Consider the following 27,895-nt stretch of genomic DNA (forward strand, 5'->3'; position numbering starts at 1 on the left):
AATCTGATAAAATTAATTTAGACATTGATAGAAACAGAAATATAAGTTGCTTAGTTTTATTTTTCTCAAGTTTTTGAACAGTTTTGTAAGCAAATATCTCTTTAGAAAGCCTTAAGATATTTATGTTTGTTTTATAATAGCTAAATTATAATTGGATTGCACAAATACTGTTTTCTTAAAAATGCATTATACAGAATTTACTTTAATATTTTAAGTAAGACCAGAAACCTATAAGGTAAATAGGAATATTTCAATAAGTTTGTTTAAATAAAAAATTTATGGGCACCTCTGTGACTCAGTCAGTTAAGCGTCAGATCCTCTGTCCCCATCTCTCTCTGCCCCTCTCCTGTGCATGCGATCTTTCTCTCTTTCAAAAATAAATAAACGTTTAAAAGATTTTAAATTCCCCTATAGGAAAATTCTATGCAAACAAAGTAAAAAGGCAAACAATAAATTGGGAAAAATATTTAGAACACTTTGACTAGACAGAGGGCTAATTTCTTTGATATGTAGATCTTACAAATTGATTTAAAAAAGCAAGTATCAGAAAAATAGGCTAATGAAAATGAACAGTTTTCAGAAGACATATAATGAATAGTGAACATACAGGGATGCTTAAGCTTCTAAAGAAATTCAGAGTAAAATAACTCTAAAATTCCATTTTCTATCTGTGGCAAAATATTAATGATGATGTAGGGGAAAATGAGCTCTCATTATTAGTGCTTTGGAAACAGCTATTCAAATTTAAGATACATATGCCATTTTATCCAACAATTCTAAGTATGCAAAGGATATGTGAGCTAAAGAATATTCATTGCTTTATTATTATAGAAGTAAACAATTAGAAGCAACTGAAATTTCTATTAATGGAGATCTGATGAGCTGCCAACAAATGGAAAACCATCCAGTTTTAGAAAAAAATGACGTGACTCTATATGTAGTGACATAGAGTTGTTCCTTTACATAGTATGTCTGATTATGTTTGTGTGTGAATTAAAAATAACAGGAAGGATATTAACAATTCTCTGTAATGTGACCATCTTTGAAGAGTAGAGTTGGTGGAAGGAGAATTAGGAACCATCATGTTTCTGAACTGCTTGCTGTTTTTAATAAAAGCATGTATTAATTATGTTTAAAAGAGAATACATTATATAATAACTACCAAATTTAGAAATTAAGAATTATATGCTTATAGGGGCGCCTGGGTGGCTTAGTCGGTTAAGCATCCGACTTTCGCTTAGGTCATGATCTCACGGTTCATGGGTTCGAGCCCCGCGTCGGGCTCTGTGCTGACTGCCAGCTCAGAGCCCGGAGCCTGTTTCAGTCTGTGACTCCCTCTCTCTCTGACCCTCCCCTGCTCACTCTGTCTCTCTGTCTCTCTCTCTCTCTCTCCTAGAAATAAATAAAAATATTAAAAAAAAAAAAAAAGAATTATATGCTTATAAATGAAAGAATTATAGCAAAAATTTTTCTGGATTGCTTCCTATTTATGTATTGAATATAAACCTTAATTAGTTTACAGAAGATAAAGGGGCATGGTTTTCTGTTGGATAATATGCGTAAATGAATGATTTCACTCTTTTTTTTTTTGAGAGAGAGAGAGAGAACCTTAAGCAGGCTCCACACCCATTGCAGAGCCTGACTCAGTTCTCGATCTCACCACTGTGAAATCATGACCTGAGCTGAAATCAGGAGTCAGACACTTAACCAACAGAGCCACCCAGGCACCCAATGATTTCATTCTTAAGATTTGAAATATCTTTAAAAAAAAAATGACCTGCTTGAATAAGTCATATGTTACATATATCTAGCATATGAAAGCAGTCTTATCACTGAGGAAGGAAAAGTTTAATAATCATTCACACTATATTCAAAATGTATTAGTTATTAGCATATTTCATTTAAAGTAATATTGGTTCAGGAATAGAAATTCTTTAATTAAATTGGATTGAAGAATACAAAGACTTATCTTTTAAGTCTTTTTTTATGCAGGTTATCCTGTAATAAGCATATTATAGTTGTTTTCTTTTAATTTTATAGTACTTTAAATTTATGAGTCATAGGTTAAAAATACTAATTATATGTGTATAATACATTTATTTTACATTACGGAATCAAATTTTATCACAGGTTTCGTCTTGATATATATCGCTGTTTGGCCAGTCCAGCTCTAATAATGTTAACAGAGGAGGATCCAATTCTGAGAGCATTTGAACTTAGTGCTGATTTAAAAGAATTAAGCCTTGTGGAGGTGGAATTCAGGTGGGAATGAATGGAAATTGTAAATTATATCTTTTTTTTTTCAGAATCCCTTCAAGACCAAATTAATGTTTATTTACTTTTGATCCAAGATAACCAGACTTTGTTGCCACCTACTTGGAATTTATCTTCAGATTCAATGGAATAGACCTTGGTATTACTTAGGTCTCTCCTTCCCCGTCTGTCCTTTGCCATTCTTGCACATCCTTAAGTCCCTCCCCATCTCTTGCCATATTTAATGTTGCCAAAGGCGTTCTAGGACAGTGTAAATAGTAGTGGGAGTGATAGCCTTAAGCAAGAGCAAATTTATTTATAATTGCTCTGTGTTCTACCTCCTCTCATTCCCGGATTCTATAATCATTTCCTGGAGCCTGATCCTTCATAACTTTAAGAAGCATACAGAATGCTTTCTGTGTGTCAGGGCCATTCCACACACACAGACATAGTACCTTTTCATTGTTTGGTGAAATTTTTTTAATTAGGAGACACATAACATGTAGACATAAAAATAAAATAATATACTGGTTAAGAGGGATGAATGCCACTCTGAGTTTTCTTCTGAAATGAAGACTTAAAATGTAATTTTGGCTCTTTGTATACTCAAAGAATCATTGTTATCAATTTCCCTGAGATAGTTAAATTGGAGGTACAGAAAAAGGCTTTTGGAAAAACCAGCCTATTAAACTACTGATTTAAACATTAAAAAAAAAAGTCCTTAGAAAACTACACTTTGTAGACTTGAGGAAAAGCTTTAAGACTTTCCTTTGTGTTAAAGTGTCCCTGGTGCCTTCCAAAGAAGGAGGAATTGATCAACATTTCTCGCCTGTTCCTTTTGTTAGGTTTCTGGGAGGCAGGCTATACCTATCCCTACCTTTCCTTTTAATTGTAGCTGCTGTGGGAGCCCCATGTCTTGCATTTTACTCCTCTAATGACTTGACAAGATTGGAAAAATTCAAACTTTTATTTATTGGAAGGGCAATAAGAAGCTTGCAGTTTTTCTATGCCTTAAGAGCATTTAAGTCCTAGACTAAGAAGCAGTGTGTTCTTGATAGCTCTGAGTTCTAGAAACTTTTAAATATACCTGTTTGTAAGTTTTCAAGTTTGGAACTCCTGTATTTCAATTTGGATAAATTAAAATTTATTTAAACCTGTTAGGACATAAAGTATGTACTTTGATAAACACAAACTTGTTGGTAGTTTTAACTTTATTAGCACATAAGACTGTTAGTAAGTTATTCCTTTTAAATATGAAGAGCTTCCTATTATAGTTCTATAATTGGAGTTCTGAGTTAACAATTAAAATAGAATTCTATTCAAATCCTTCAAAAAAGGATTTAAAGCAACTGCCAAGATTGTACTGTAATCATAGGATAAAAAAGTTAGGTTTTGAAGTGATCATACAACCATTTACTTGTTTTACCTGTTCCTGGTTTTTATAGGCAGGAAAAATGATCTATATAGGTACGATATCTTACCGATAACAGCATCTAATTAGAAACAGAGTTGTAACTAGAACATAGGACTCTTGGCTTCTTGTCTACTGTATTTCCATCTAAACTATACAGCCATTTACTAGTTTTCTAGTAATTTTGTCAAGATTAAACAAATTAGATTAATACAGTGTATAAGTTTTAACCTCTGAATTTAGTGGTCTCTCAGTGTTTACCTAAAGGTGAGACCTCTTTGTAATAATATATACTTTTGATGAATATTCCCATCTATAATAGATTCCCAGACTAAGAAGGAGCAATATTTCATTTGTTTAAGAAATCCAATTACTTATTCTTATGTAGTTTTGATTATATAGTAAATGCAAAGAGTGGATGAGAAAAAAAATTAGCCTCAAAGGAAAGTTTTTAATTCTTTGAGTTATAATTTTCTACAAACTGGTCATGGAAAAATCCTATTGTATAGAAGATTAATCATTGGGAAATTTTTCTATTTTCTCTTCTTCTCCCATTAAGGAAAAAAACTGAATAAAAATTATTTTCTGAAATCTGACCCCAATTGACTCATATTTATTTCTACCTTTATTTTCAAGTTATTACAATACTCAGACATAAGTTTAATGTAACTGATATTTTTAAAAAAGATTAGCTGTTAAAACTTAATTTTTCACAAATTGGTTGATTTAGGTCTGCCTTTAACCAGCAGTTAAATCCTAAGTTTCAAGAAACAGTGATTCTGAAAGAAAATTCTTTACTAGGAGTATTTCAATGTCTTTTCTTCCCAACTTGAATTTTGTTCAAGTGAACACTTTAAAAGTGAATCAGAATACTATTTTAATATCAGAAATAGCGTAAAACATGTTATAGATGATTATTGAAAACACCTCTGGTTAAGTAACAGTAATATTTATTGGATAGCATTATTATCTATTGTTTAGAGAAGTAATATAATAGGAAGATTTATACCTAACTTACAGAGAAAAAGAGCAAATGAGTTAAGTGAAGAACTGGTTGACAACTATAATCAGAACTTCTAAGAATATCAGTATATATAAGGAAATTTTGTGCTTGTCTAAAATTATCAGTGTGAACACAGGAAATATAATTGTTTTACAGTTTTCCCCAAAGCTTTGGAGAATTTGTGCACCAGTAGATTCTTCTGACCATCAGCACAAAATAACATCAGATTTTGTATGACCCTGTTAGAATTAAAATGTTACTGAGAAATTATTTTTTACTGAAAACAGCTGAGTTAGAGGCCAGAAGTGACATTTCTAATAATAGACTGTTGCATCTTGCAGGAATGATTATGAAGAATTAGCCCGGCAATGTAAAATGTTTGCTAAAGATTTGCTTGCACAAGCCCGGAATTCACGAGAATTGGAAGTTATCCTAAACCATACATCTAGTGATGAACCTCTTGACAAACGGGGATTACTAGAAGAAAGAATGAATTTAAGTCGTCTAAAACTTGCTATCAAATATAACCAAAAGGAGGTATGAGGTTTTCTGTGATATATATAAATTATTTCCTTCACAGTAGTGGAGTGATTTAAAGCAATTACTTAAGAATTAATTAGGTTTATGTACTTTAAAAGTTTATTACAATGAGCACTGGCATTAAGCAAGTACTCAGTAAATGGCAGTTGCTATTATTATTTTTTTGTAGGTTCAAGGACAGTTTCACTACTTACCTTTATTTTTAAAAAGTATAGTTGACACAAGTTGCTTTTAACAATATTAACTGTAATTATAATATGGATGTTAATGTTTTTGCAAATAGTAACTATTTAGGTAAGGTCTTGTATACTAAATATCTTCATAATGAAGTTTCCATCTTGTTTTGTCTGTCATACGTTGCTTTTATTGATCTGATTATCAATAGCCCTTTCTATAGTAATAATGCCTTTCTGTTCAAAAATAAAGTATCAGGTATTGTATTTTTTGGTTCTTATTTGTTAATTCATTGAAACTCAAAGATGGAGAAACACATGATATGATAACTAAATTGAATCTGGCTCTACCGGCATTATCCCTTCCTATTAAGGGAATACCTGTTTCTAATCCCCATACACACACACACACACACACACACACACACACACACACGATTCAGGAAATTGAAGAAGGAAGGTATGCATTTTAAATTTCATTTTTTGAGACAATTTACTAACCATGGGTGCTTATTTGTAGAAAATGGTAGCCAATTAATATTATGAGGTATTGGTAAATGGTACTTCTAAGATATTTCTTCTAAGACCCATTTTTATTATCAATATATAGATGTTGGAAATAAAACTTATCAGATTTGTATTAATATAAAACTGGGGCCTGAGACAGGTAATGGTAGAAGGGAAGATATAGGACCTTTGCTGGAGCAGAATTTTGTTTTATTTTGGTTGCAAATTTGAGCCTCACAATAGTTTTGTGATTCAGGAAATTGGTATGGGAATTTTAAGATGTTTATTTTAACGTTACCTAGATAATATATTGCTTATCCAGATCTCTGGCTTCAAATGCTATGCTTTTTATAGTACTCTACGTTTCTTGCTTAAGGTATAACATTTTTTTAGAAAATTATTCTTAAAAGAGAGAGGGTGCACATAAGTGGGGAAAGGGCAGAGAGAAAGAGAAAGAGAATCCCAAGTAGGTTCCACACTGTGAGCATGGAGCCCAACACAGGGCTTGAACCCACGAACTACAGGATCCTGACATGAGCTGAAATGGAGCCAGATGCTTAACTGACTGAGCCACCCAGGTGCCCCAAGTTAGAACATTTATAGGAAAAAGTTAAGTACAAGAATTTGGATGAGTATACCTGTAAGATTATAAATCAACAATATACCTATATGCTTAAAAAAGAATATAACTACTAATGTGTATAAAGAGAAACAGAATATAGGACCCCTGATGTAATCTTTCTCTATACATGTTTTGACTATATCTTTAGTTAATTTATTTACTTTTCTGTTCCACAACCTGAAATAGACATGAAACACTAGAAAATGGTAAAGAGATAACAAGATACAAAATCAACTTAAGTGATTGGAAAAAGAAACTCAAAGAAAGTTGGAAAGACGAGATTTTCCTGGTGAGGGAAGGAAAAACTAAGAGTCAGTATCTAATGATATAAGTGTGTGTGTGTGTGTGTGTGTGTGTGTACATATACACATATATATGTACATATATATATAGCCCTGAGGGACTCATAACCAAATGTTCCACTCTAAAGAATATGCAGGAAAAGGTAACAAGAAATAGTAGTAATATTTTTAGTTGAAAGGAAGATACTTTATAATTGTAAGGATGAATGAGAATATAGTTTTTAAAACTAGATTTCTAGATATTATCAAAAGGGAGGATAATATTTTCCCAAATACTTGGTATATTTTGTTTAGGTAATCTATCCTGAATAATAAACTCCTGATACTTTGTGCTATAAAACAAAGTTTCATAATCTTTTGTAATAATTTCATAATCATTTTATTTTTTAAATACTTTATTAAAAATTTTTTTTAATGTTTATTTTTGAGAGAGACAGAGCATGAGCAGGGGAGGGGCAGAGAGTGAGAGAGACACAGAATCTGAAGCACGCTCCAGGCTCTGAGCTATTAGCATAGAGCCGCACACAGGGCTCGAACCCACAGACTGCAAGATCATGACCTGTGCCAAAGTCAGATGCCCAACAAACTGAGCCACCTAGGTGCCCACATAATCATTTTATTTTGCTCTTGGATTGTTTAGGCCAGGAATTAGGAAAGGGCACAGCAAGGATGGATAATTTATCCTTGCTTCACTATGTCTAGGGTCTCAACTGGTGATAGCTCAGATAATTGGGGGCTGCGGTCATCTGGAGGCTTCTTCATTCCAATGTTTGGTGCCTGAGCAGCAGCTGAGGACTTGAACAGGGAGCTCTTCAGGAGCTGGGTACTCAGGTGGGTGGATCCATACAGGGTGGGCCTCCTGAGCACTTGCTACTAGAATTATGGTGGGGCATGGACATGATGGTGGATTGACTGTGAGTAGATGGTCTGAGAAGCCTCTGAGAGCTGCCCAGGGTGCCTACATGTAGCCTAAGCTTCCTCACAGTATGGTAGCTTCAGGATAGTAGGACTCTTTATATGGCCATTAATGGCTCCAAGAGCAAATCTTCCTCAAACAAGGTGGAAGCTCCATGGCCTTTTAAAACCTACCCTCAGAAGTCACATAGCATCACATCTTCCAGCTGATTAAAGCAATCACAACCTTGTTGAAAGGTAGGAAACATTAATAATCCACCACTTGATGAGAGAAGTAGCAAAAAATTTGTTTCAATGTTTTAAAACCACCACAAATATAAAACATTTCCAGTTGAAATTTTGTTATTCCAGTTACATATTTAACATTACTCTTAACTAAATCATTATATAGAGAGATGACAAGGACAGCCATCAGTTCTGAGATTGCTTTGATATTTGGGGAAAGGGGAAACCACTAAGTTTGGGATGCTACTAAACTGGATAGTTTGTGGGAGGAAAAGCTGTTTCTCTCCCTAGAATTTCATCTTAAGAGACAAGTTAAGATTCCCTAATAGCACTGGAATCTGAGCAGAAGAATGGAGAATGAAGTAAGACTTCAGTGCCAAAAACAAGTATAATATATTAGGAAACTTATTTTTTTTTAAGATTTTTTAAAAATGTTTGTTTATTGTTGACAGAGACAGAGGGAGGGAGGGGGGGCAAAGAGAGAGAGAGAGGATGACCTGAACTAAAGCTGGATGTTTAACCAACTGAGTCACCCAGGTCCCCTTAGGAAATTTCTTAATAAGCACAGTAAATAACAACAAGAAAAACCCTGTCCAGATTTTTTTATTATAATTTTACAAATTATATTCTACCTCAAGATAAATCATTTTAAATCAGAAGATCGACCAGTTGGTATTTAGATATCTGAATGACATTATGATCACTTGTGCTTTGGTCATTTCAAACCTAATCACATTATTATGTCCAGAGTTCAGAATCCTGAAGTTATCCTGCACAACATGAACATTATATTGAGAAAATACTGCTTCTGAAATTTGTAAACTAAGAAGCCTTTGTAAACTTTGAACTATACTTTCTATACTTGAACTAGAATTTCCCTTTATTTTTCCTTTTTTTTCCTTAAATAGAATTCACTCTTAAGCAGATTTAAGAGCATAACACATTTTAAGAAATTCGCAATGTTTTCATGAAGCGTAAATATATCTCATTTGAGACTTTGATTGCTTTGCTATCTTCGTATCTTGGTTTCTTATAATTGAAATCGTATAAGCTCTTCGAGACCAGTTTTTTCCTTTGGATTGTGCTTGTTAACTTTGAAATTTCACAAACATTATGAGACTGTCTAGAAATTAAAATTTGTAAAATGGCTAAGTAGGCTAGTAAAAATGATTAATAACCTGCTACATGCTATGAATCGGGCGTTAATTATTCTAAGAGCTTTACATTTAATCCTCACTAACAAGTTTATGAGTAGAGACTGTTATTATCCCATTTAATAGATGGGAAATTTGGGGCTTAAAGAAGTTAAAGACTTGGGAGGCCTGAGTGGCTCAGTCGGTTAAGCATCTGACTTTGGCTCAGGGCATGATCTCACAGTCCATGAGCGCCATGTTGAGCTCTTTGCTGACAGCTCAGAGCCTGGAGCCTGCTTCAGATTCTGTGTCTCCCCTGCATCTCTGCCTCTCCCCTGTGTCTCTGCCTCTCCCCTGCTCATGCTCTCTCTCTGTCTCAAAAATAAACAAACATTTAAAAAAAAAAAAAAAAAGGTTTAAAGACTTACTCCAGGTCAATTATTAAGTGGCAGAGCCTGGATGTGAATCCAGGTAATCTGGCTCCAGAGTCTGTGCTCTGAACCTCTACATTCATTTATTACATGTAAGAAAAACAAAAAATGTGGACTATATAGAATTGATTTTAAACTATTATTAAAACTTTGAATGTCAATTACATAATGGTATTATCAGATTGTATTTACAGGTTTTCTTTTTTTCTTTCTTTCCCTTTGTGTTTTTGTTTTTGTGTGTGTATATGTGATTTGCAGTTTGTTTCCCAGTCCAACTGCCAGCAGTTCTTGAACACTGTTTGGTTTGGACAGATGTCAGGTTACCGACGTAAGCCCACCTGTAAGAAGATAATGACTGTTTTGACAGTTGGCATCTTTTGGCCAGTTTTGTCACTTTGTTATTTGATAGCTCCCAAATCTCAGTTTGGCAGAATCATTCACACTCCTTTTATGAAATTTATTATTCATGGAGCATCCTATTTCACATTCCTGCTGTTACTAAACCTATATTCTCTTGTCTACAATGAGGATAAGAAAAACACAATGGGGCCAGCCCTTGAAAGAATAGACTATCTTCTTATACTGTGGATTATTGGTAAGTGTCAAGTTTATTCAAAAGATTCTGCTTTAGTAAGCCATTTAATTCTCCTTTGCTTGGTGGTATTATAAACATGTGTGTTCAGTTTATAATTTTACACTGTTTACAGAGCAAGAAGTTGAACACTTTCATGATCATTGAAGACTTATCTAACACTTTTCTAACAATATATGATCCTGAACTTGATGATAAGGGTGCACATCTCATTTATTATTACTTAACTACATGGAAGTTAAAGATTCTTTATTCTCAGTCTCTAAAATTGTTCATGATCATTAAAAAAAATTTTTATGAGTATTATGCTGTATGATAAATATTTCAAATGACCTTTTGTGGTTTTTATAACTCTCTTCCCTTTTCTGTGGGGGATGGAGGAGAGTTGAGGTATAATCACATTGTCCATTTATAGTCTTTTTTTTTTTTCAAATCTTTATTTTTGAGAGAGACAGAGTGTGAGAGGGGGAGGAACAGAGAAAGAAGGAGACAAAGAATCCAGGCCCTGAGCTGTCAGCACAGAACCCAACCTGGGGCTCATACTAACAAACCACAAGCTCATGACCTGAGACAAAGTCAGACACTTAGTCGACTGAGCTACCCAGTGTCCCTATTTATGATCTTTTAATGACATCTTTATTTCCCACTGGATCTTCAGCCTTGTTTTTAAACTCAGCACTTCTCACCCATCTTTTTACTGTTTGCTATAGAGTAATAGGATATTAAAATTTAGTCTCTTCTATGGTATAAAGCACTGGTTGATCAATATGTTCCTATTGGTTTAATAAAAGTTTGAGAAAAATTAATGTATCATTTTAACTTTTAGTTTTCCTTCAGCTATAAGAATAATCTGCATGTTTTGGAATTTTAATTTTTATTTGGAAGTTAACTTCAAGTAACTTGATTTCAGTCAGAGTTTTTATATTTAGTAGTATTCAATCCATTATGCATTAAGGTTTAAAATTAGGCAGATAAAATAAAAATAATACACATCTTGGATATGTTAGGACATTCGCTTTGTGATGCAGACCAGTCAAGAATGTATACGAGATGAGTTTTAGAGAGGGGTTTAGAGATATTATCAATTATGTAAATACAGGTCGAATTTAGAGATATAAATTTGGAGTCTGCCCACAAATGGTAGTTAAAGCCATTAGACTAGACTGGATAAGCTCACTGTAGGAGTGAGCATAATGGAGGGAAAAAAAAGAATCAGGAACTGAGCCTTTGTGTGGTGTGTGTGTGTGTGTGTGTGTTCGTTCAATTTATTTTTCTTATGCTTGTCTCACATCATTTATTAAAATTTCTCTCTGGGAAAGATATTGTCATATAAAACTTAAGGTTTTTTTCTTTCAAATTTTGAAAACTTATTACTAAAAAGCTCTTCTTTTTTTTTCTGGATGGGACTGTAGTTTGACCAAGTTGTTATGTATTTAATATTTTCAGTTTTAATTATTTTTTTAGCTTATTGTTGAATTAATAACCTCTGATTTTTTTTTTCTTCCTTTTTTTAGGGATGATTTGGTCAGACATTAAAAGACTCTGGTATGAAGGGTTGGAAGACTTTTTAGAAGAATCCCGTAATCAACTCAGTTTTGTCATGAATTCACTTTATTTGGCAACTTTTACCCTCAAAGTGGTTGCTCACAACAAGGTGACTATTAGCTATGTTAATTGGAGACATAAATGAAGTTTGTGTAGGAAATGTAGCTATATAACTCAAAGTTAGCATTGGCCCAAATCTGTACCTGATGTGTTTTCATTTTAAACCTGTCCCATCATAAGGGAATAGTGTGTGTTGTTTCCTCCCTTCCAGTAGTTTAAAGGATGTTAATTACCTTTAAATGTTGGTTACCTATTATGTGCCAGGCTCCATGGTTGCTACTTGCTATACTTTATCTCATTTTATCCTCACAGGGACTCTATGAGACAGATGTCTTTATCCCCATTTTGCAAATAAGGAAAAGGAGGCTCAGAGATATTAAGTAACTTATCCAAGACCACACAGTAAGAAACCAAGACTGGATTTAAATCCAGGTCTGTCTAGGCATTTTCTTTATACAAATGCCAATTCCTTATATCTAAGTTAGGTTCATTTACCTCATTAATGTGTATATACTTAAAGTGAGAACACAAAGATACTTACATTGATTAGTGTTAGTCCTCTTTATACATGCTAGAAAAAAGTTTTGTCTTTAAGAATCAATTATAGTGTTTTACACATTCCAAATTATGATTATTATCTTCCATAGCTTAAAGAGTGATGTAAATGTGATTATTTTTGGATACCTCTATTTTTAAATTTAGAATTTGAGAAAAATTTAGTTTTATACACATCTTACAATTTTACCAAGATGTAAGCCACTCCAAGCCCAGAAAAGGTAATAGATTTTATGTTAATTATCTTTGTTTAAGCCCTTTAAGTTTAGAATTCTTCTAAGATGTCACAGTCAAGGTACTAAGAGATATATTATTTTCTTGTTTTTGGACTAATTTACACACTGTAGAAAAAGAAAACTAATTAACTTATACATCATTTTACTTTGTTAAAAACAACAGCAACAACAACTGCTTTCCTTTAAATGATCAGTAGTATGGAACATGTTTGTTAGGTATTTTCAATGACCACATTTGTGAAATTATCAAGAAAACTTAAAAAATGATCATACATAGATAAATGGCTCAATAAAGACGTTGAGGGTCAACGGTGTCTTTGATATCTTTAGTTCTAGAAGTGAGGTGCCCATTATAACTTTTTATCCAAACCAGGACACTTTGAGAATAAAAGGGCATTAATAATTATGTCAGGAAAACTGGTATGGGACTCTTCCAGACAATTGGAATATGTGGCTCCTCTATATCTGGGTATAATAATGCACTCTCTCTCTTGGTATTCAAAGGGAGAAGAACTTCTGGGTTCATACTAGAAACCTGAGTTAAACGGCTAATTTAAAGGTTAACTAGTATTTTAGCTAACTAACTGAGAGCAAACATACTAAAGTTTTACTTAATTTAAAGTTTGTGTTGTAGAATTTAAGGAAAACTAGTAAACATTTCGTTCATAAAAGTTTAATGACTTTTTTTTAAAAGTTTAATTTTTTAAAACCCAAGAATTTCTGAAAAAACCTCCTTATATAAAGTTATATTGCCTCATGTAGGTGGAGATCTTTTATTTAGTTAAAATAATGTTATTTGTATTAAAAGAAGAGAACCTTATAAAATATAAAAGGAGATCTCCTAAAATAGACATGAATAGTTTTCGATCAATAGTCAGAATACTTGGTTTTATTTTCCTAAGTTGAGAGAGCTCTTTATCTTTGGCTTTTTCTTCCCATCTTTAGTTTCATGATTTTGCTGATCGGAAGGACTGGGATGCATTCCATCCTACTCTGGTGGCAGAAGGGCTTTTTGCATTTGCAAATGTTCTAAGTTATCTTCGTCTCTTTTTTATGTATACAACAAGCTCCATATTGGGTCCGTTACAGGTAAATAATATTTCTTAAAGAATGTTTGTTAGATGTCATTATTACTATATTTTTCTGTTGGTCCAATAGAACATTGTTCTCTCATGATGTTAAACTTTGCTTTTGAAAATAATTAACAACTGAGAGGACACTGCATGTTCATCTACTTTGCTTCTGGCTGAATGATAATCCTTTGCTTTCAGGTATTCAGACTTTATTAAGCTATGGCCTCTTTTTGTCCCTCTCCCCTCTGTTCACAGACATAGTTGTGTTTAAAATGTAGTTATACTTCAGATAGTAGAAGAACATGAAAATCTTGTTTTTTGCCAAAATGAATCTCACATTTAAAGTTTTAAATAATACATAGGGAGGTGTTGTATGAAAAGAATTTGTACTTGATGATTTTGAAAATTGTAAGCTATCTTTCTAAAATACTTTCACTTTAATAAATGTTAAATGTAATAAGTTGGAAAATGACATATTTAGAAATAACAAATTTCATAGAGTTCATTTAGTCCAGCTTTAGGCTTTATAGTACTTCATAGCTCACAAAATTGAGCTTTTGAGATGGTATGTGATTTGTTCAGAGTGGAATGATTATTCGTGAGAGTCCAGGACTAAATTCTGAGTCTCTTTACATTAAAGAAAGTACTCATAATTGGTTGCATTTACTCCACAGATTATAATAATGATTGTTTTTATAGGACAGGGATCAACTCTGCTAGGTGACTAGCTCTACACATATTTTGTGAGTTATGAGCCTGAGAGTCTGAGCAATATTCAATGTTTTGATGAGTGAAAATTTATTAGAAATGTAAATTTTTAAAAACATTTTTAAGGAAGATGTCTTAAATAAAAGGCATAATTATGTTCTCCAAATAGAGATATAAAAATAGGTAGGAAAAACTTGGTTTGATTTGGCATGTGCTGTCATCCTGTAACAGTATTTTCTGGGGTGCAATTTCCTTAACCAAGTCCTGGTTACTCACAGTGCACATTATCACATTAAAGCTTGTAAGAAAGAGGTAAAGAAACTTACTTAACCTTGTTCAAACTATCATTACATAAATACATTTAATGTGATACTCATTTTTCATTTGGTATGTTCAAGTCTCTGTATTTCTCCAAAAAATAGTAAGTGAAACACTGGTTTAGACTGTTACTTTGATTTAATTTTGCCACTAATATCTTCTATGAATTTTTTAGTCAGTAGTCAACAGTATTTTTACATGCATGTTGTATTTTTGTTTTTTTGCTTTTTTGGGTAAAAGCTGATGATATCACTAAGTTTCTTTTTTTATATATGTATCACCAAGTTTCTGTATTTTTTAAAATTTCTACAGAGAGTTAAAAAGGAAAAAGTATGCTGTTATTTCTTAGTGAATTGTCTGTTTTTTTTTAAATGTTTTATTTATTTCTAGGAGAGAGAGAGAGACAGCATGAGCAGGGGAGGGTCAGAGAGAGAGGGAGTCACAGACTGAAACAGGCTCCGGGCTCTGAGCTGGCAGTCAGCACAGAGCCCGACGCGGGGCACGAACCCACGAACTGCGAGATCATGACCTAAGCGAAAGTCGGACGCTTAACCGACTAAGCCACCCAGGCGCCCCTGTGAATTATCTGTTTTTCTTAGAACTATGGAGTCAGATCTTCTGACTTAATCTCTTCCCAAAAGAAGTATAGATGTGTATACAAATACTGAATAAGTGGGTTTTTGTCATTTCAACTGTTGTGTTTTTCTTCTCCAACAGGACAATTTATATTGTTGCAATAGCCATAGAACTGACAGATGATTTAGGCAAAGCCAACAAATATTTATTGTGTTTTATTTTTTAAAAAGGTCTGCTGGTTACTCATAATATATGCTTAAATATTATGATTTAGTTCAGCAAACAATTTTTTAACATTCTCTTCATTGGGGAACCTTGTGGCTTAGTCAGTTAAACATCTGACTCTTGATTTCAGCTCAGGTCATGAGCTGAAGTTTGTGAGATTATGCCCCACCACCGGCTNCTCTCTCTCTCTCTCTCAAGGTAAGTAAATAAGTAAATATTTTTAAAAAATTAATAGAATAAAATAAAATTATCTTTAGTAAGATATACTTTGCATACAGTAAAATAAGCCCATTGTAATGATATAGTTTAAGAAGTTTTGCAAAAGTGTAACGTTGTTTAATCAGTACCGTAATCAAGATAGAGAGCGTGTACATCACCCCAGAAAGTTTCTTGGCACCTTTTTACATTTAAAACTCCCCTTACTCTCATCCCAGACAACTTTTGTCTGGTATAGGCTAGTCTCATAACTGAAGGATTTGGAAATACAAATAGAATTAGTCTGGTAAAAGCAAATCTTCCCAGACAGAAGGTTGTCTGCAATCTTTAGAGCACTGCTGTTCCTCATGGTTGCAAGCTCCCTGTTCCAACTGATTATATCAAGTCTTTTTTCTTTTTTTTAATTTTTTTTTTTTACATTTATTTATTTTTTGAGAGACAGAGCACAAGCCGGGAAGGGGCAGAGAGAGGGAGACACAGAATCTGAAACAGGCTCCCGGCTCTGAGCTGCCAGCACAGAGCCCGAAGCGGGGCTTGAACCCACAACTGTGAGAGCATGACCTAGCTGAAGTCTGCCGCTCAACCGACTGAGCCACCCACACACCCCAGATTATATCAAGTCTTTATCCTGTAGGGAGAAGGGGAAAGACAGAGGGCAAAAGCCAGAAAACATGGGCCAACTGTCTTTCTCTTTTTATTTTTTATTTTTTTAATGTTTATTCGAGAGAGAGAGAGAGAGAATAGGGAAGGGGCAAAGAGAGAGAGGGAGACACAGAATCTGAAGCAGGCTCCAGGCTTTGAGCTGTCAGCACAGAGCCAGATGGGGGACTCAAACTCACGAACCAGGAGATCATGACCGGAGCTGCAGTCAGATGCTTAACTGACTGAGCCACCTAGGCGCCCCCCGTCTTCTCTTTTTATCAAGAGAGCATTTTCCCTGGAGCTCTACTACATATTTACACTTAAAACTCATTGGCCGGATTTCAGTCCTATGATTATTTGTAGCTACAAGAAAGTCTGAGGAGATGAGTACTTTCAGTTGCCCTGCAAGAAATCACGGTCTGGTTAGTCTGGAAGAGGGCAAAAAATTGATCTTGAATAGGAATCTGTAGATTACTATTTTCAGGCTTTTACTTAAAAGAAATTTTCAAATAAAGGCATTTGTGTTCCAGTGTCGTCTTACTAACAAGACAGATTTGTATTGCATAGTTCTGCCAAAATATTCTAGAAAAAGTTCTTGTATAAAATTTGGAATACAGTTTTTTTTCCATTTTGTTCATCATAAGTAAGGAATTCAATTAAAATGGAGTAACCCAGTTATAAGTGTAAAACTAGAAGTAAAATGCAAAAAGAAAATTGATAATAAATTAATTACTTTAGCAAAAGAGCAACTTTATTTCTTTATGTATGTAACCTGCTATGTCAGATAATGTTTTTATCTGATTACTGCAGTTGTTTGTTAAATTTATCTCCATTTACTAACACTTTTTCTTTCCAAATTTTTGCAGAAGTTGATAGATTTTTATTATAGCTGGTTATATAACCTGTGGCTGGGGTACAGATTATGCCCTTGATTAGAATGACCATAATTTATCATCCAATTAGAAACACTTTGGGGAATTAAAAGGATGCTATTAATTACTAAACAAGTAACTGTCTTAGGCAAATCAAGGTCACAGTAATATCATATAGTGGAATATATAAAATGGTTCTATATTCAGGAGTGGTTGAATCCTCTATTTTAGCACTTGACTTTTTATGATTATGCTCATGTAATTTGTAACTTATGTCATAGGTAGACTCTGGAAGGTGGCCTTCTACATCTGACCCTACTTACTTTGTAGCCATCTCTCACTAAACTCATCTCTGTCCCTTACTGAAGTACTTCTCTGTCTGGGCCAAGACCAGTCACTAATCTCACACATGTCCCATGCTATCCCGTTTCCATGTCATTGTTTATGTTATTACCGTATTTAGAAGGTCCCAGCCATTCCTCCACTTGTCAAAATTTGCATTCAAGAAACAGTTTTTGAGTGCCTGGTAAGAATTCTAGACACTGAGAATACTAAAATTAATAAGCTTTGGGGCACCTAGCTGGCTCAGTCAGAAGAGCATGTGACTTTTGATCTTGGGGTTGTGGGTTCAATGTTCAATGTAGAATTTACTTTAGTAAGTAAATAAGTAAATAAATAAATAAATCGGGGGTGGGGGGGAACAAAAGACGATTAAGCTCCAATATGTCATTAAGGAACTCAAGTACACTGAGGGTGACAAGCAAGCATGACATTTACAGTGGTAATTGCTGTCATAGACACAGCTCATAGAAAGGGCACTCACTTCAAGTTAAGGCACTTCCCAGAGGAGACGACACTGGAATTAAGCCTTGAAAGATCAGTAGAAAGGAAGTGGGTTAGGGGCTTCCAGGGAGAGGGAACATGTGCCAGCTTTAGAGCTCCTGCCACTAGAAAATCCATTCGTATGCTCTCGGTCCCCTGCTAATGAATAACTCCATCCAGTGAACTTGGTACTTTGAACCTCCAATGAGCACTTCCTAAAGCTTTTCTTAATTGTAAGACAATTAAAATTTAGCTTGTCTTAAATTATAGACGGTGTTGTTTCTACTAAATTAAAAATTCCTTGAGGATAGGGACTATATCTTTATTTTTTCATTTGCACTTTACTCACTGCCTTGTGATATTAGTCACTTGCTGTTTGATAAACTGAATTGAATGGGCTTGATTGAAAGTGCTGATTGGTGTGTTAGAAGAATAAAGCTGTTGCGCTACATCTTAGCTGTCACTGGAGCTGCTTATTCAAAATAATAACAACCACATTTGTTGAACATTTCATGTGTACCAGGCACTGTGCTAAGTGTTTTCTCCTTCTTTCATCCTCATCGCAACCCTTGTTATTTTTATTTCCATTTTACAAATGAGGGAACTTAGGCTTAGAGAGGTTAAGTAGTTCACAAAACTAGAAAGAGGTAATCAAGAGCTGAACCTGAGTCTGTCTGAATCCACAGACCAACTGCTCTTTGAGGTTAGCTCTTCTGCTTTTATAAAAGAAGGATACCAGCTAATACACTTCAGCAAATATAAGTCATGATTGCACATAAATCAATAATGTTATTTATATGTCTTAACAAAAAAAGGCATAAATATAGAACCTAAAAATAAAGTGGTAATTATAGTAATAACTGTTAACATTTGAGCCCTAACCATGGATACTATTCTAAGATCCTTATTTACATTTAGTACCTCATTTAATCCTCACAGTTGTTCTAAGAGGCAGACTCTTTTATTTCCATTTTAAGAGGAAGAAACTGAGGCATAGAGATATTAAGTAACTTGCACAAGGTCACATAGCTAGTAAGTAGCCGAACTGGGATTCTAATAACCCAGTGGTTTGGCTCCAGAGCTAATGATCTTCACTAATCTAACCTGCCTCTCTGTTTTCAGTGCTACAGAGTAATATGATTCCCTCATTAAACTCTAATTATTGTTCATTACTGCTTTGGGCAGGCTTTAATAATTTACAGATCCTAAAAATTCTTCCTGGTTTATCCACATGTTTCAAATGAATGAAACAACCTGTAGCACTTGCAGTTGGGTCATTAGACAGACAGAACAAGACAGGACCAACCAACTGGGTTCAAAATCTTGCTCTGTAACTTACTGTTACTGTTACTCATCTCTGAGTCTCAGGTTCTGTGTCATTGTTGTAAGGATTAAATGGGTCAGTATATATAAGATGCATCTCATAGCAGGGTTCCTGACACATGATAAGCTTTACAATGATTAGATCCATTTCTTCATTCCCTTTATAGTTAACTGTGGAAAATCTGAAAAATAATACAAGGACACTTGGAGAATAAATGTAGCTTCTGACACATAAATGCATACTTTATTCATAGTGAATTATTTGACTTTACTGGATAATTAATAGATTTAATTTGGTGTTCTGTATAACATAAATGGCATATTGTTGTCATTTGCAATGAGTAAAAGGTAGTTTCATTTCAAAGTGCCTTGCATTTTAGGGTATACTGGGGATGGACGTTATTCTTTTAAGACGCATAAATGTTCCAGTTAGAGGGAAGCTTAGAGGTCATGAGTCTAAGAGTTCCCAAATTGGTGAGGCTCAGAATCACCAGGGTAGCACATAAAATCTATATCTCTAAGTCCTGCCCTCAGAGATACTGATTAAATAAATAGATTGAGATAAAGTCTGGCAAAATTTTAGTAGCATGTAGATGAGTGAGTTTGATGTAGCATATGATGGTCCCTTTAATAAGTCAGGAAACTAAGGCCCAGCTCACACTTGTTAGAAAAAAAGATTTGGTGTGAGGTATTATTTAACAATTACATCTTGTTTGTATACTTATTCATGTATTAATTCAATAAGCTCATTACATGAGAATGAAATCCTTCTAAATTACACACAGCCCCCAATTTTTTAAAAATATAATTTTTTGTAAAGTTGGCTAACATACAATATATAAAGTGTGCTCTTAGTTTTTGGGGTAGATTCCCACGGTTCATCGCTTACATACAACACCCAGTGCTCATCCCAACAAGTGCCCTCCTCAATGCCCATGGCCCATTTTCCTCACCCCCTAACCCCCATCAACCTTCAGTTTGTTCTCTGTATTTAAGAGTCTCTTATGGTTTGCCTCTGTCCCTCTCTATTTGTAATTATTTTTCCCCTTCCCTTCCCCCATGGTCTTCTGTTAAGTTTCTCAATATCCACATGAGTGAAAACATGATATCTGTCCTTCTCTGACTGACTTATTTCAATCAGTGTAATACCTTCCAGTTCCATCAGTTTTGCTGCCAATGGCATGATTTCATTCTTTCTCATTGCCAAATAGCATTCTATTGTATATATAAACCATATCTTCTTTATCCATTTATCAGTTGATGGACATTTAGGCTCTTTCTGTACTTTGGCTATTGTTGAAAATGCTGCTGTAAACTTTGGGGTACATGTGCACCTATGAATCAGAACTCCTGTATCCCTTGGATAAATTCCTAGTAGTGCTATTGCTGGGTCATAGGGTAGTTCTATTTTTAATTTTTTTGAGGAACCTCCACACTATTTTTCGAGCGGCACAGCCCCAAATTTTTAAAGAGAGAGCTAAGATAAAAACCACAAAGTGATGTTTCAGAAAAGCTCTTGCAAGGAGTTAGAAGCAAGAATTGAATTCTACCTCTGCCATCTATTAGTTCTTTTACCTTGAACAATTCACTAAATCTCTCTGAGCTTCAGTTTGTCACTTGGAAAAAGAGACATAATACTAGCCCTTTCAATCCTGCAGGATAAATAAAAATACATAATACTTCTTGGAAAATGGTAAACAGTTATATAATAAGGCATATAAAAAGTAGTTATGTGTTAACATTTTAACTAATATGCTGGGCTCTGGAGCTTATTGATATTGTACCTGCTCTTAAAGCCTGCCAGAAGAAACAAACATAAATATTGGTAAAAAGTGAAAAATACAATTTTAGAGATTATGAACAAAGTGTGTTTAGAGCATAACTGAGGGGTGCTTGGAGAGAATCAGGAAAGCTTCTTAGAAAAGATGACGTTTGATCTGGGCCTTGAAGGGATGAAAAGCTTTCCTGGCAAAGAACAGTTTACATATACAGAAACATGGAGTCGTCATACAAGCATGGCCTGCTTAGAGAAAACAGGATGTCTTTTGTATTTGGACACTGGGTGGCAGTTGGGAAGATGAGACTGAAAAAATAGACTGGGCTGGATTCTGAAGGCCTCTGTGCCTGGAATTTGAATATTATCATACATGCAAAGGAGGTTTTGAGAGAATAGCTTGATCAGATAGAACTTTTAGACGGGTAATTATGGTTTTTTCCTGGAAGAAGATTTGGAAGAATGATTGGAAGTTGTCATTATCAATTGCTTTCTTTTGTCAGCAAGTTTTATGATTTAACACATGATACGAACCCTAACGATACGAGTGTTTGCCCTATCAGACACTGGCATGTTTTTGCAGTTTTACACAGTACTCTGTATGTAGGTTTTTTTGCCTTTTTAAAGTTATTTCCATCTCCAGTAAGCTCACCTGGGTGGCTCAGTTGATTAAGCAACTGACTTTGGCTTAGGTCATGATCTCCTGGTTCATGAATTTGAGCCCCACGACATGCTCTGAGCTCTATTTCGGACTCTGTGCTGACAGCTCAGAGCCTGGAGCCTGCTTCAGATTCTGTGTCTCCCCCTCTCTCTGCCCCTCTGCAACTTGTGCTTTATCTGTCTGTCTGTCTTTCTCTAATATAAATGTTAAAAAAGATTTTTTAAATATCTAGTTGCAGAAATTTTCAATTCTCTACATATCAGAAGGTGCTATAGTGCTTCAGTATTTCTGTTTCTCTATAAAATGATATGTTAATTTTTGGTCTTACAATCAGTATAAAAGCACACATCAATAGCATTTGGTACTAAGTAGTAGTTTGCCTTAATTTCCATTTTTCTGATTATTAAGAAAGATGTGTATATTGTTTATTTCTGCCCTGATATTTATTATTTCTCTTCTACTGGGTTTGGGGTGCTCTTGTTGCTGTCCCTCTAGTTCCCTTAGGCGAGCTGTTATATTTTGTATTTGCACTTTTTCTAATTTCTTGAAATAGGCCTGGAGTGCACTGTGCTTTCCTCTTAGGACTGCCTTTGCTGCATCCCATAGAGTTTGAATTGTGTTTTCATTTTCACTTGTTTTTATATATTTTTTAATTTCTTCTCTAATTGCCTGGTTGACCCATTCGTTCATTAGTAGGGTGTTCTTTAACCTCCATGTTTTTGGAGGTTTTCCAAACTTCTTCCTGTGGTTGATTTCAAATTTCATAGCATTGTGATCTGAAAGTGTGCATGGTATGATCTCAGTTCTTTTATATTTATTGAGGGCTGCTTTGTGTCCCAGTATGTGATCTATCTTGGAGAATGTGCCATGCGCACTTGAGAAGAAAGTGAATTCCTTGGCCTCAGGATGTACAGTTCTAAATATAGCTGTCAAATCCATCTGGTCCAATGTGTCATTCAAGTCTTTTGTTTTTTAGTGATTTTCTGTCTGGTTGATCTATCCATTGGTGTAAGTGGAGTCTTCAAGTCCCCTGCTATTAGCACATTCTTATCCATAAGATTGTTTCTGTTTTTGATTAATTATTTTATGTATTTGGGTGCTCCTGTATTCAGTGCATAGACATTTATAATTGTTAGCTCTTCCTGATGGATAGACCCTGTAATAATTATGTAATGCCCTTCTTCATCCCTTGTTACTGCCTTTACTTTAAAGTCCAGTTTGTCTGATATAAGTATAGTTACTCCAGCTTTCTTTTGACTTCCAGTAGCATGATAGATATTTCTCCATCCCCTTACTTTCAATTTGAAGGTGTCCTCAGGTCTAAAATGAGTTTCTTATAGACAGCAAATAGATGGATTTTGTTTTTTTTATCCATTCTGCTACCCTGTGTCTTTTGATTCGGGCATTGAGTCCATTTACCTTCAGGGTTATTATTGAAATATATGGGTTTAGAGTCATGGCATTCTCTGTAGGATTCATGCTTGTGGTGGTGTCTCTGGTACTTTGTGTTCCTTGCAACATTTCCCTCATAGAGTCTCCCTCAGGATTTCTTGTAGGGCTGGTTTAGTGGTGACGAATTCTTTCAGTTTTTGTTTATTTGGGAAGACTTTTATCTCTCCTTTTCTGAATGACAGGCTTACTGGATAGAGGATTCTTGGCTCTATATTTCTTCTGTTCATCACATCGAAGATTTCCTGTCATTCCTTTCTGGCCTGCCAAGTTTCAGTAGATAGGTCTGTCACCTCTCTGATAGGTTTCCCTTTGTATATTAGGCCCTTTTCTCCCTAGCTGCTTTCAGAATTCTCTCTTTGTCCTTATATTTTGCCAGTTTCACTATGATATGTCATGCAGAAGATCGATTCAAGTTACGTCTGAGGGGAGTACTCTGTGCCTCTTGGATTTCACTGTCTGTTTCCTTTCCCAGATTGGGGAAGTTCTGTGCTATAATTTGTTCAAGGACTCCTTCAGTGACTTTCTCTCTTTTCTTTCTCTTCCGGAATTCCTATGACAAGGATATTGTTCCGTTTGATTGTATCACTCAGGTCTCGAACTTTCCTTTCGTGTTCCTGGATCAGTTTATCTCTCTTTTTCTCTGCTTCGTCATTTTCTATAATTGTGTCTTCTAATTCACCTATTCTCCTCTCTGTCTCTTCAATCCATGCATTGGATGCCTTCATTTTATTATGCATCTCATTTATAGCATTTTTTAATTCATCACACCTATTTTTAAGCTCCATAGTCTTTGTAGCAATAGTTTCTCTGATGTCTTCCATGCGTTTTTCAAGACCAGTGGTTAATTTTATGACTGTTGTTCTAAATTCTTGTTCATTTATGTTGCTTATATCTGTTTTGAGCAGTTCTTTAGCTGTCATTTCTTCCTGGAATTTCTTTAGAGGAGAGTTCTTTCATTTCATCATTTTGGCTAGCTGTCTCTTGTTAGTTTTAAAAGCTTGTTATGCACTCTGCACCTGTGAGTACTGCTGTATTAAAGAAGGCTCTTTGTCCAGGGCCTGTCCATTCAGGAAGTGTTCTTTGAATGGTATCTCTTCGTCTCTCTTGTTGAGACTTTATTTCCCTACTTGTAGTGATATTTGGGACTCTCTACCATGTGTACTTTGGCTTGTTTCTTGAGGTAACCCTACTCCTGAAGTCACCTATTCTTGAAGCAAAAATAGTCCTTGGAGATCTGGTTCCACAAATTTCTGGTTCCACGAATCCAGAAACCAAACCACAGACAGGAATTGCCTTGTACAAAGTCCCACATCCTGAACCAGTCTTACGTCTAGAAATAACACATCTTCTGTTTTCTGAAGCTCTTCACTGATCCTGAAATTCCGTATGTCTCACCTGGCAGTTCCAGTCAAAGGAGGCACGAGGTGACTCCGAGCACAGTGAAGCGAGTAAATTTAGTGTTTTAAATGTTTGTCTTTCACATGAATGTTTGGTTAGTGTGTTCTTTCAGCTAATGTTCACTCCAGTGATATCCACTGTAGCCACTTTCAGTTCTTCCATCTTATATAAGTACTAACATGCTTCTAAAGATTAAGTCTTGAAGTTTGTGGGGGGGGTTTTCCTAAATATTGTTCATCTTGATATTGAAATTGAATTATACTTATTTTTTTAAAACAGTGATGTTAAATTAAGTCTTCTACTTTAGACTAATTTTTTAAATTAAAATTATTACATCATACATGGTCACTCTTGGGAAACCCTATTTAACTATAAGTTTACTTACAGTGTCTAGGTTTTCTTCTTTCCATCATTATCTAAAGAAGTTACTGCATTCTTACTGTGGTAACTTATTAAATTCTGTAGTAACATGGCATGACTTTATCTAAGCACTCACAGTCTCAATAAATGATTTCTTTTCCAAGAGGATTTGATAGAAAGCTATCGATTAAGAGGGAAATGTATTTCTTCAGTTTCTCACACATATAAAGCTTGCTGGGTCTAAAAGCTCCCTATTTCTTCTCTCAAAGTTTTGCACTAGGAAGTGAGAAAAGCACAAGACTTCAAAAAGTACTACATGGCCTAGTCAAATACGCAAGCCGTGCATATTAGGCCTCTTTATTCTTGTGGAGTCCAGGCTTCAAAGTTGTGGTGTGCCTAAAATATTTTAGCACACCTCTTTTACTTAATTCACTGGCTCACTTCATTGGGTTAGAGAGGCTTGGCCACTTGCTTGTCACTATCATTTTGTATCAGTGGTAAGTCGCATATGTTATTTTGGTAGGTTTGAAGCAATTAGAAATTTTATTTGAAGCTGGATTTTATTAACTGTATAAAATTGACCTGGTAAATTTTGAGGAAGGATTATTTTAAACAATATTTTTTGTATCTTGTAAGTAGTAAATGCAAAAAAAAGTAAAAAATGCATACAGTAAAGAAAATTCAAAGGAAGAAAATCTGCCTTCCAACCCTAAGTCCTACCTTCCATATATAAGCACTGTTAACAGTCTCTTGTATACACTTCAAGAAATTTACTGTGCACATTAAATCCTATCTATACAAAAATATATATCTGATTTATACTTTAAGGAAATAGAAATGGGAGTTGTTATAATACTATACTATACCCTGCTTTTTTGACTTAATATTTTATGGACATTTTATTTATAATATTTTATAGAATATTTTATAGGCATTCATGTTAATACTAGACCTATTTATCTGGTTTGCACAAATGATACTTTCTTACAGTTGACCTAAAATTAAACAAAATTGACCACCTTGGCAAAAAAAAAGATTAGGGCAGTCCTAGAGGAGGAAATGCTGTCTTTTAAGAATTGGTCACAAAAAACAAATGAAAAACTTTATGTCATATTTTATAGTTGTAAACTTTAAGAAGCCATAAATATAAGCATTTATTTCCCTTTAGGCTTGAGCAAGGAATTTTCCTTCTATTCCTTGTAAATTGGGCCTTTTCTTAAATCTCCATGTCTCAGCCTCTAACTTCTTCGTAGCAATGTCCTCTGCAGACCTGGCCCAGATTCAAGAAATGTGCCATTCAACACTCACAGTGCTAGCATGATTAGAATGGCTTTTTTTTTTTTTAATGTTTGTTTATTTTTGAGAGAGAGAGAGGGAGACACAGAAGGCTCCAGGCTTTGAGCTGTCAGCACAGAGCTCAAGGTGGGGCTCAAACCTGCAAATCGTGAGATTATGATCTGAGCCAAAGTCAGATGCTTAACCGACTTAGCCACCCAGGCAACCTGCCTTTTTTTTTTTTTTTTTTAAAGTAGGCTTCTTGCCTAGCACAGAGCCCAGCATGGGGCTTGAACTCACACCCCTGACATCAAGGCCTGAGCTGAGATCAAGTCAGTCGCTTAACCAACTGAGCCACACAGGCACCCCTAGAATGACTTTTTGTTGGGCAGTGAGACTTTTGATGTTTTAAAAATACGGAACTATCCTAACCATATGGAATAAAAAGAATCATGTTTGTTTTACTTTTATTGTCTGGTCATTTAATCCTTAATATTTTGTTTTCCTGATAATTTTAATCAACACCTTTATAATATATTCCACAGATTTCAATGGGACAGATGTTACAAGATTTTGGAAAATTTCTTGGGATGTTCCTTCTTGTTTTGTTTTCTTTCACAATTGGACTGACACAACTGTATGATAAAGGCTATACCCCAAAAGAACAGAAAGACTGTGTGGGCATCTTCTGTGAACAGCAAAGCAATGATACCTTCCATTCGTGAGTGTCTTTTAAAATTTTTACTCAAATATTCTTTCAGTTGTATCATATATGAATTAGTATCTATAGAAATAGAACTTCAAATTTTCTTTAAGACATTCCTTTTTAATAAAAGACGCTTTTCATTAATCATTTGATATTTATCTTTACATAAGTAGAATCTTAAGTAATTAGTAGGCCCAAAAACTACATTGTTTCCCCTGCTGCTTGTCTTAACAGAAGAATTCTTGGCATTTTGTACACTGTTAGGATTTGGGGCAGGACAGTTTTATGTCAGTCTTATGTATTGCAAGATGTTCAACATCTCTGCCCTTCACATATTTTTTTATTAAAAAATTTTTTAATGTTTATTTTTGACAGACAGAGACAGAGCATGAACTGGGGAGGGACAGAGAGAGAGGGAAATACAAAATCCTCAGTAGGCTCCAGGGTCTGAGCTGTCAGCACAGAGCCCGACTTGGGGCTCGAACTCACAAACCATGGGATCATGACCTGAGCCAAAGTTGGACGCTCTACCGACTGAACCATCCAGGTGCCCCATACTCTTCACATTAAATGTCAGTAGCAACTATCCATTATTGTTACAGGCAAAACCATCTCTCACATTTTCAACACTTAGTAGGAGGTCACTAGAATTGAGAATCATTAGAGCTTCATCAACAATTTTTTTCTCTCATTTACTCTATCATAAGAAATTAAACAACCAGCTCTCCAGGCCTATTTCAAGAGATTAGAAAAAGCGCAAGTCCAAAATCTAACAGCTCACCCAAAGGAACTAGAGGCAGAGCAACAAGAATGCCCTAAACCCAGTAGAAGAAGAGAAATAGTAAAAATTAGAGCAGAAATNAACACAATGGAGAAGGGGTGTGGAACTATGCATTTGTTGTATTTCTGTTACGTACCAACTATTTAGATATTTGGATGTCAACTTATTTTTTTTTTAATTTTTTTAATGTTTTATTTATTTCTAGGAGAG

General features: G+C 34.7%; 1 protein-coding gene across 1 annotated transcript in view; it reads left to right on the top strand.

Annotated features, from left to right (window-relative positions):
* Positions 1-27,895, top strand: part of TRPC1 (transient receptor potential cation channel subfamily C member 1) — a 59,988-nt gene that overhangs the window by 28,053 nt on the left and 4,040 nt on the right. Inside the window, exons 4-9 of the mRNA XM_077756660.1 lie at positions 2,131-2,262; positions 5,009-5,204; positions 9,774-10,110; positions 11,622-11,761; positions 13,449-13,592; positions 26,744-26,919. Coding sequence (XP_077612786.1) covers positions 2,131-2,262; positions 5,009-5,204; positions 9,774-10,110; positions 11,622-11,761; positions 13,449-13,592; positions 26,744-26,919 — 1,125 coding nt within the window. The remainder of the gene's footprint in view (positions 1-2,130; positions 2,263-5,008; positions 5,205-9,773; positions 10,111-11,621; positions 11,762-13,448; positions 13,593-26,743; positions 26,920-27,895) is intronic.

The sequence above is a fragment of the Crocuta crocuta genome, unplaced genomic scaffold (assembly GCF_008692635.1).
Source record: "Crocuta crocuta isolate KB4526 unplaced genomic scaffold, BGI_CrCroc_1.0 scaffold337, whole genome shotgun sequence".
NCBI classification, from domain to species: Eukaryota; Metazoa; Chordata; class Mammalia; order Carnivora; family Hyaenidae; genus Crocuta; species Crocuta crocuta.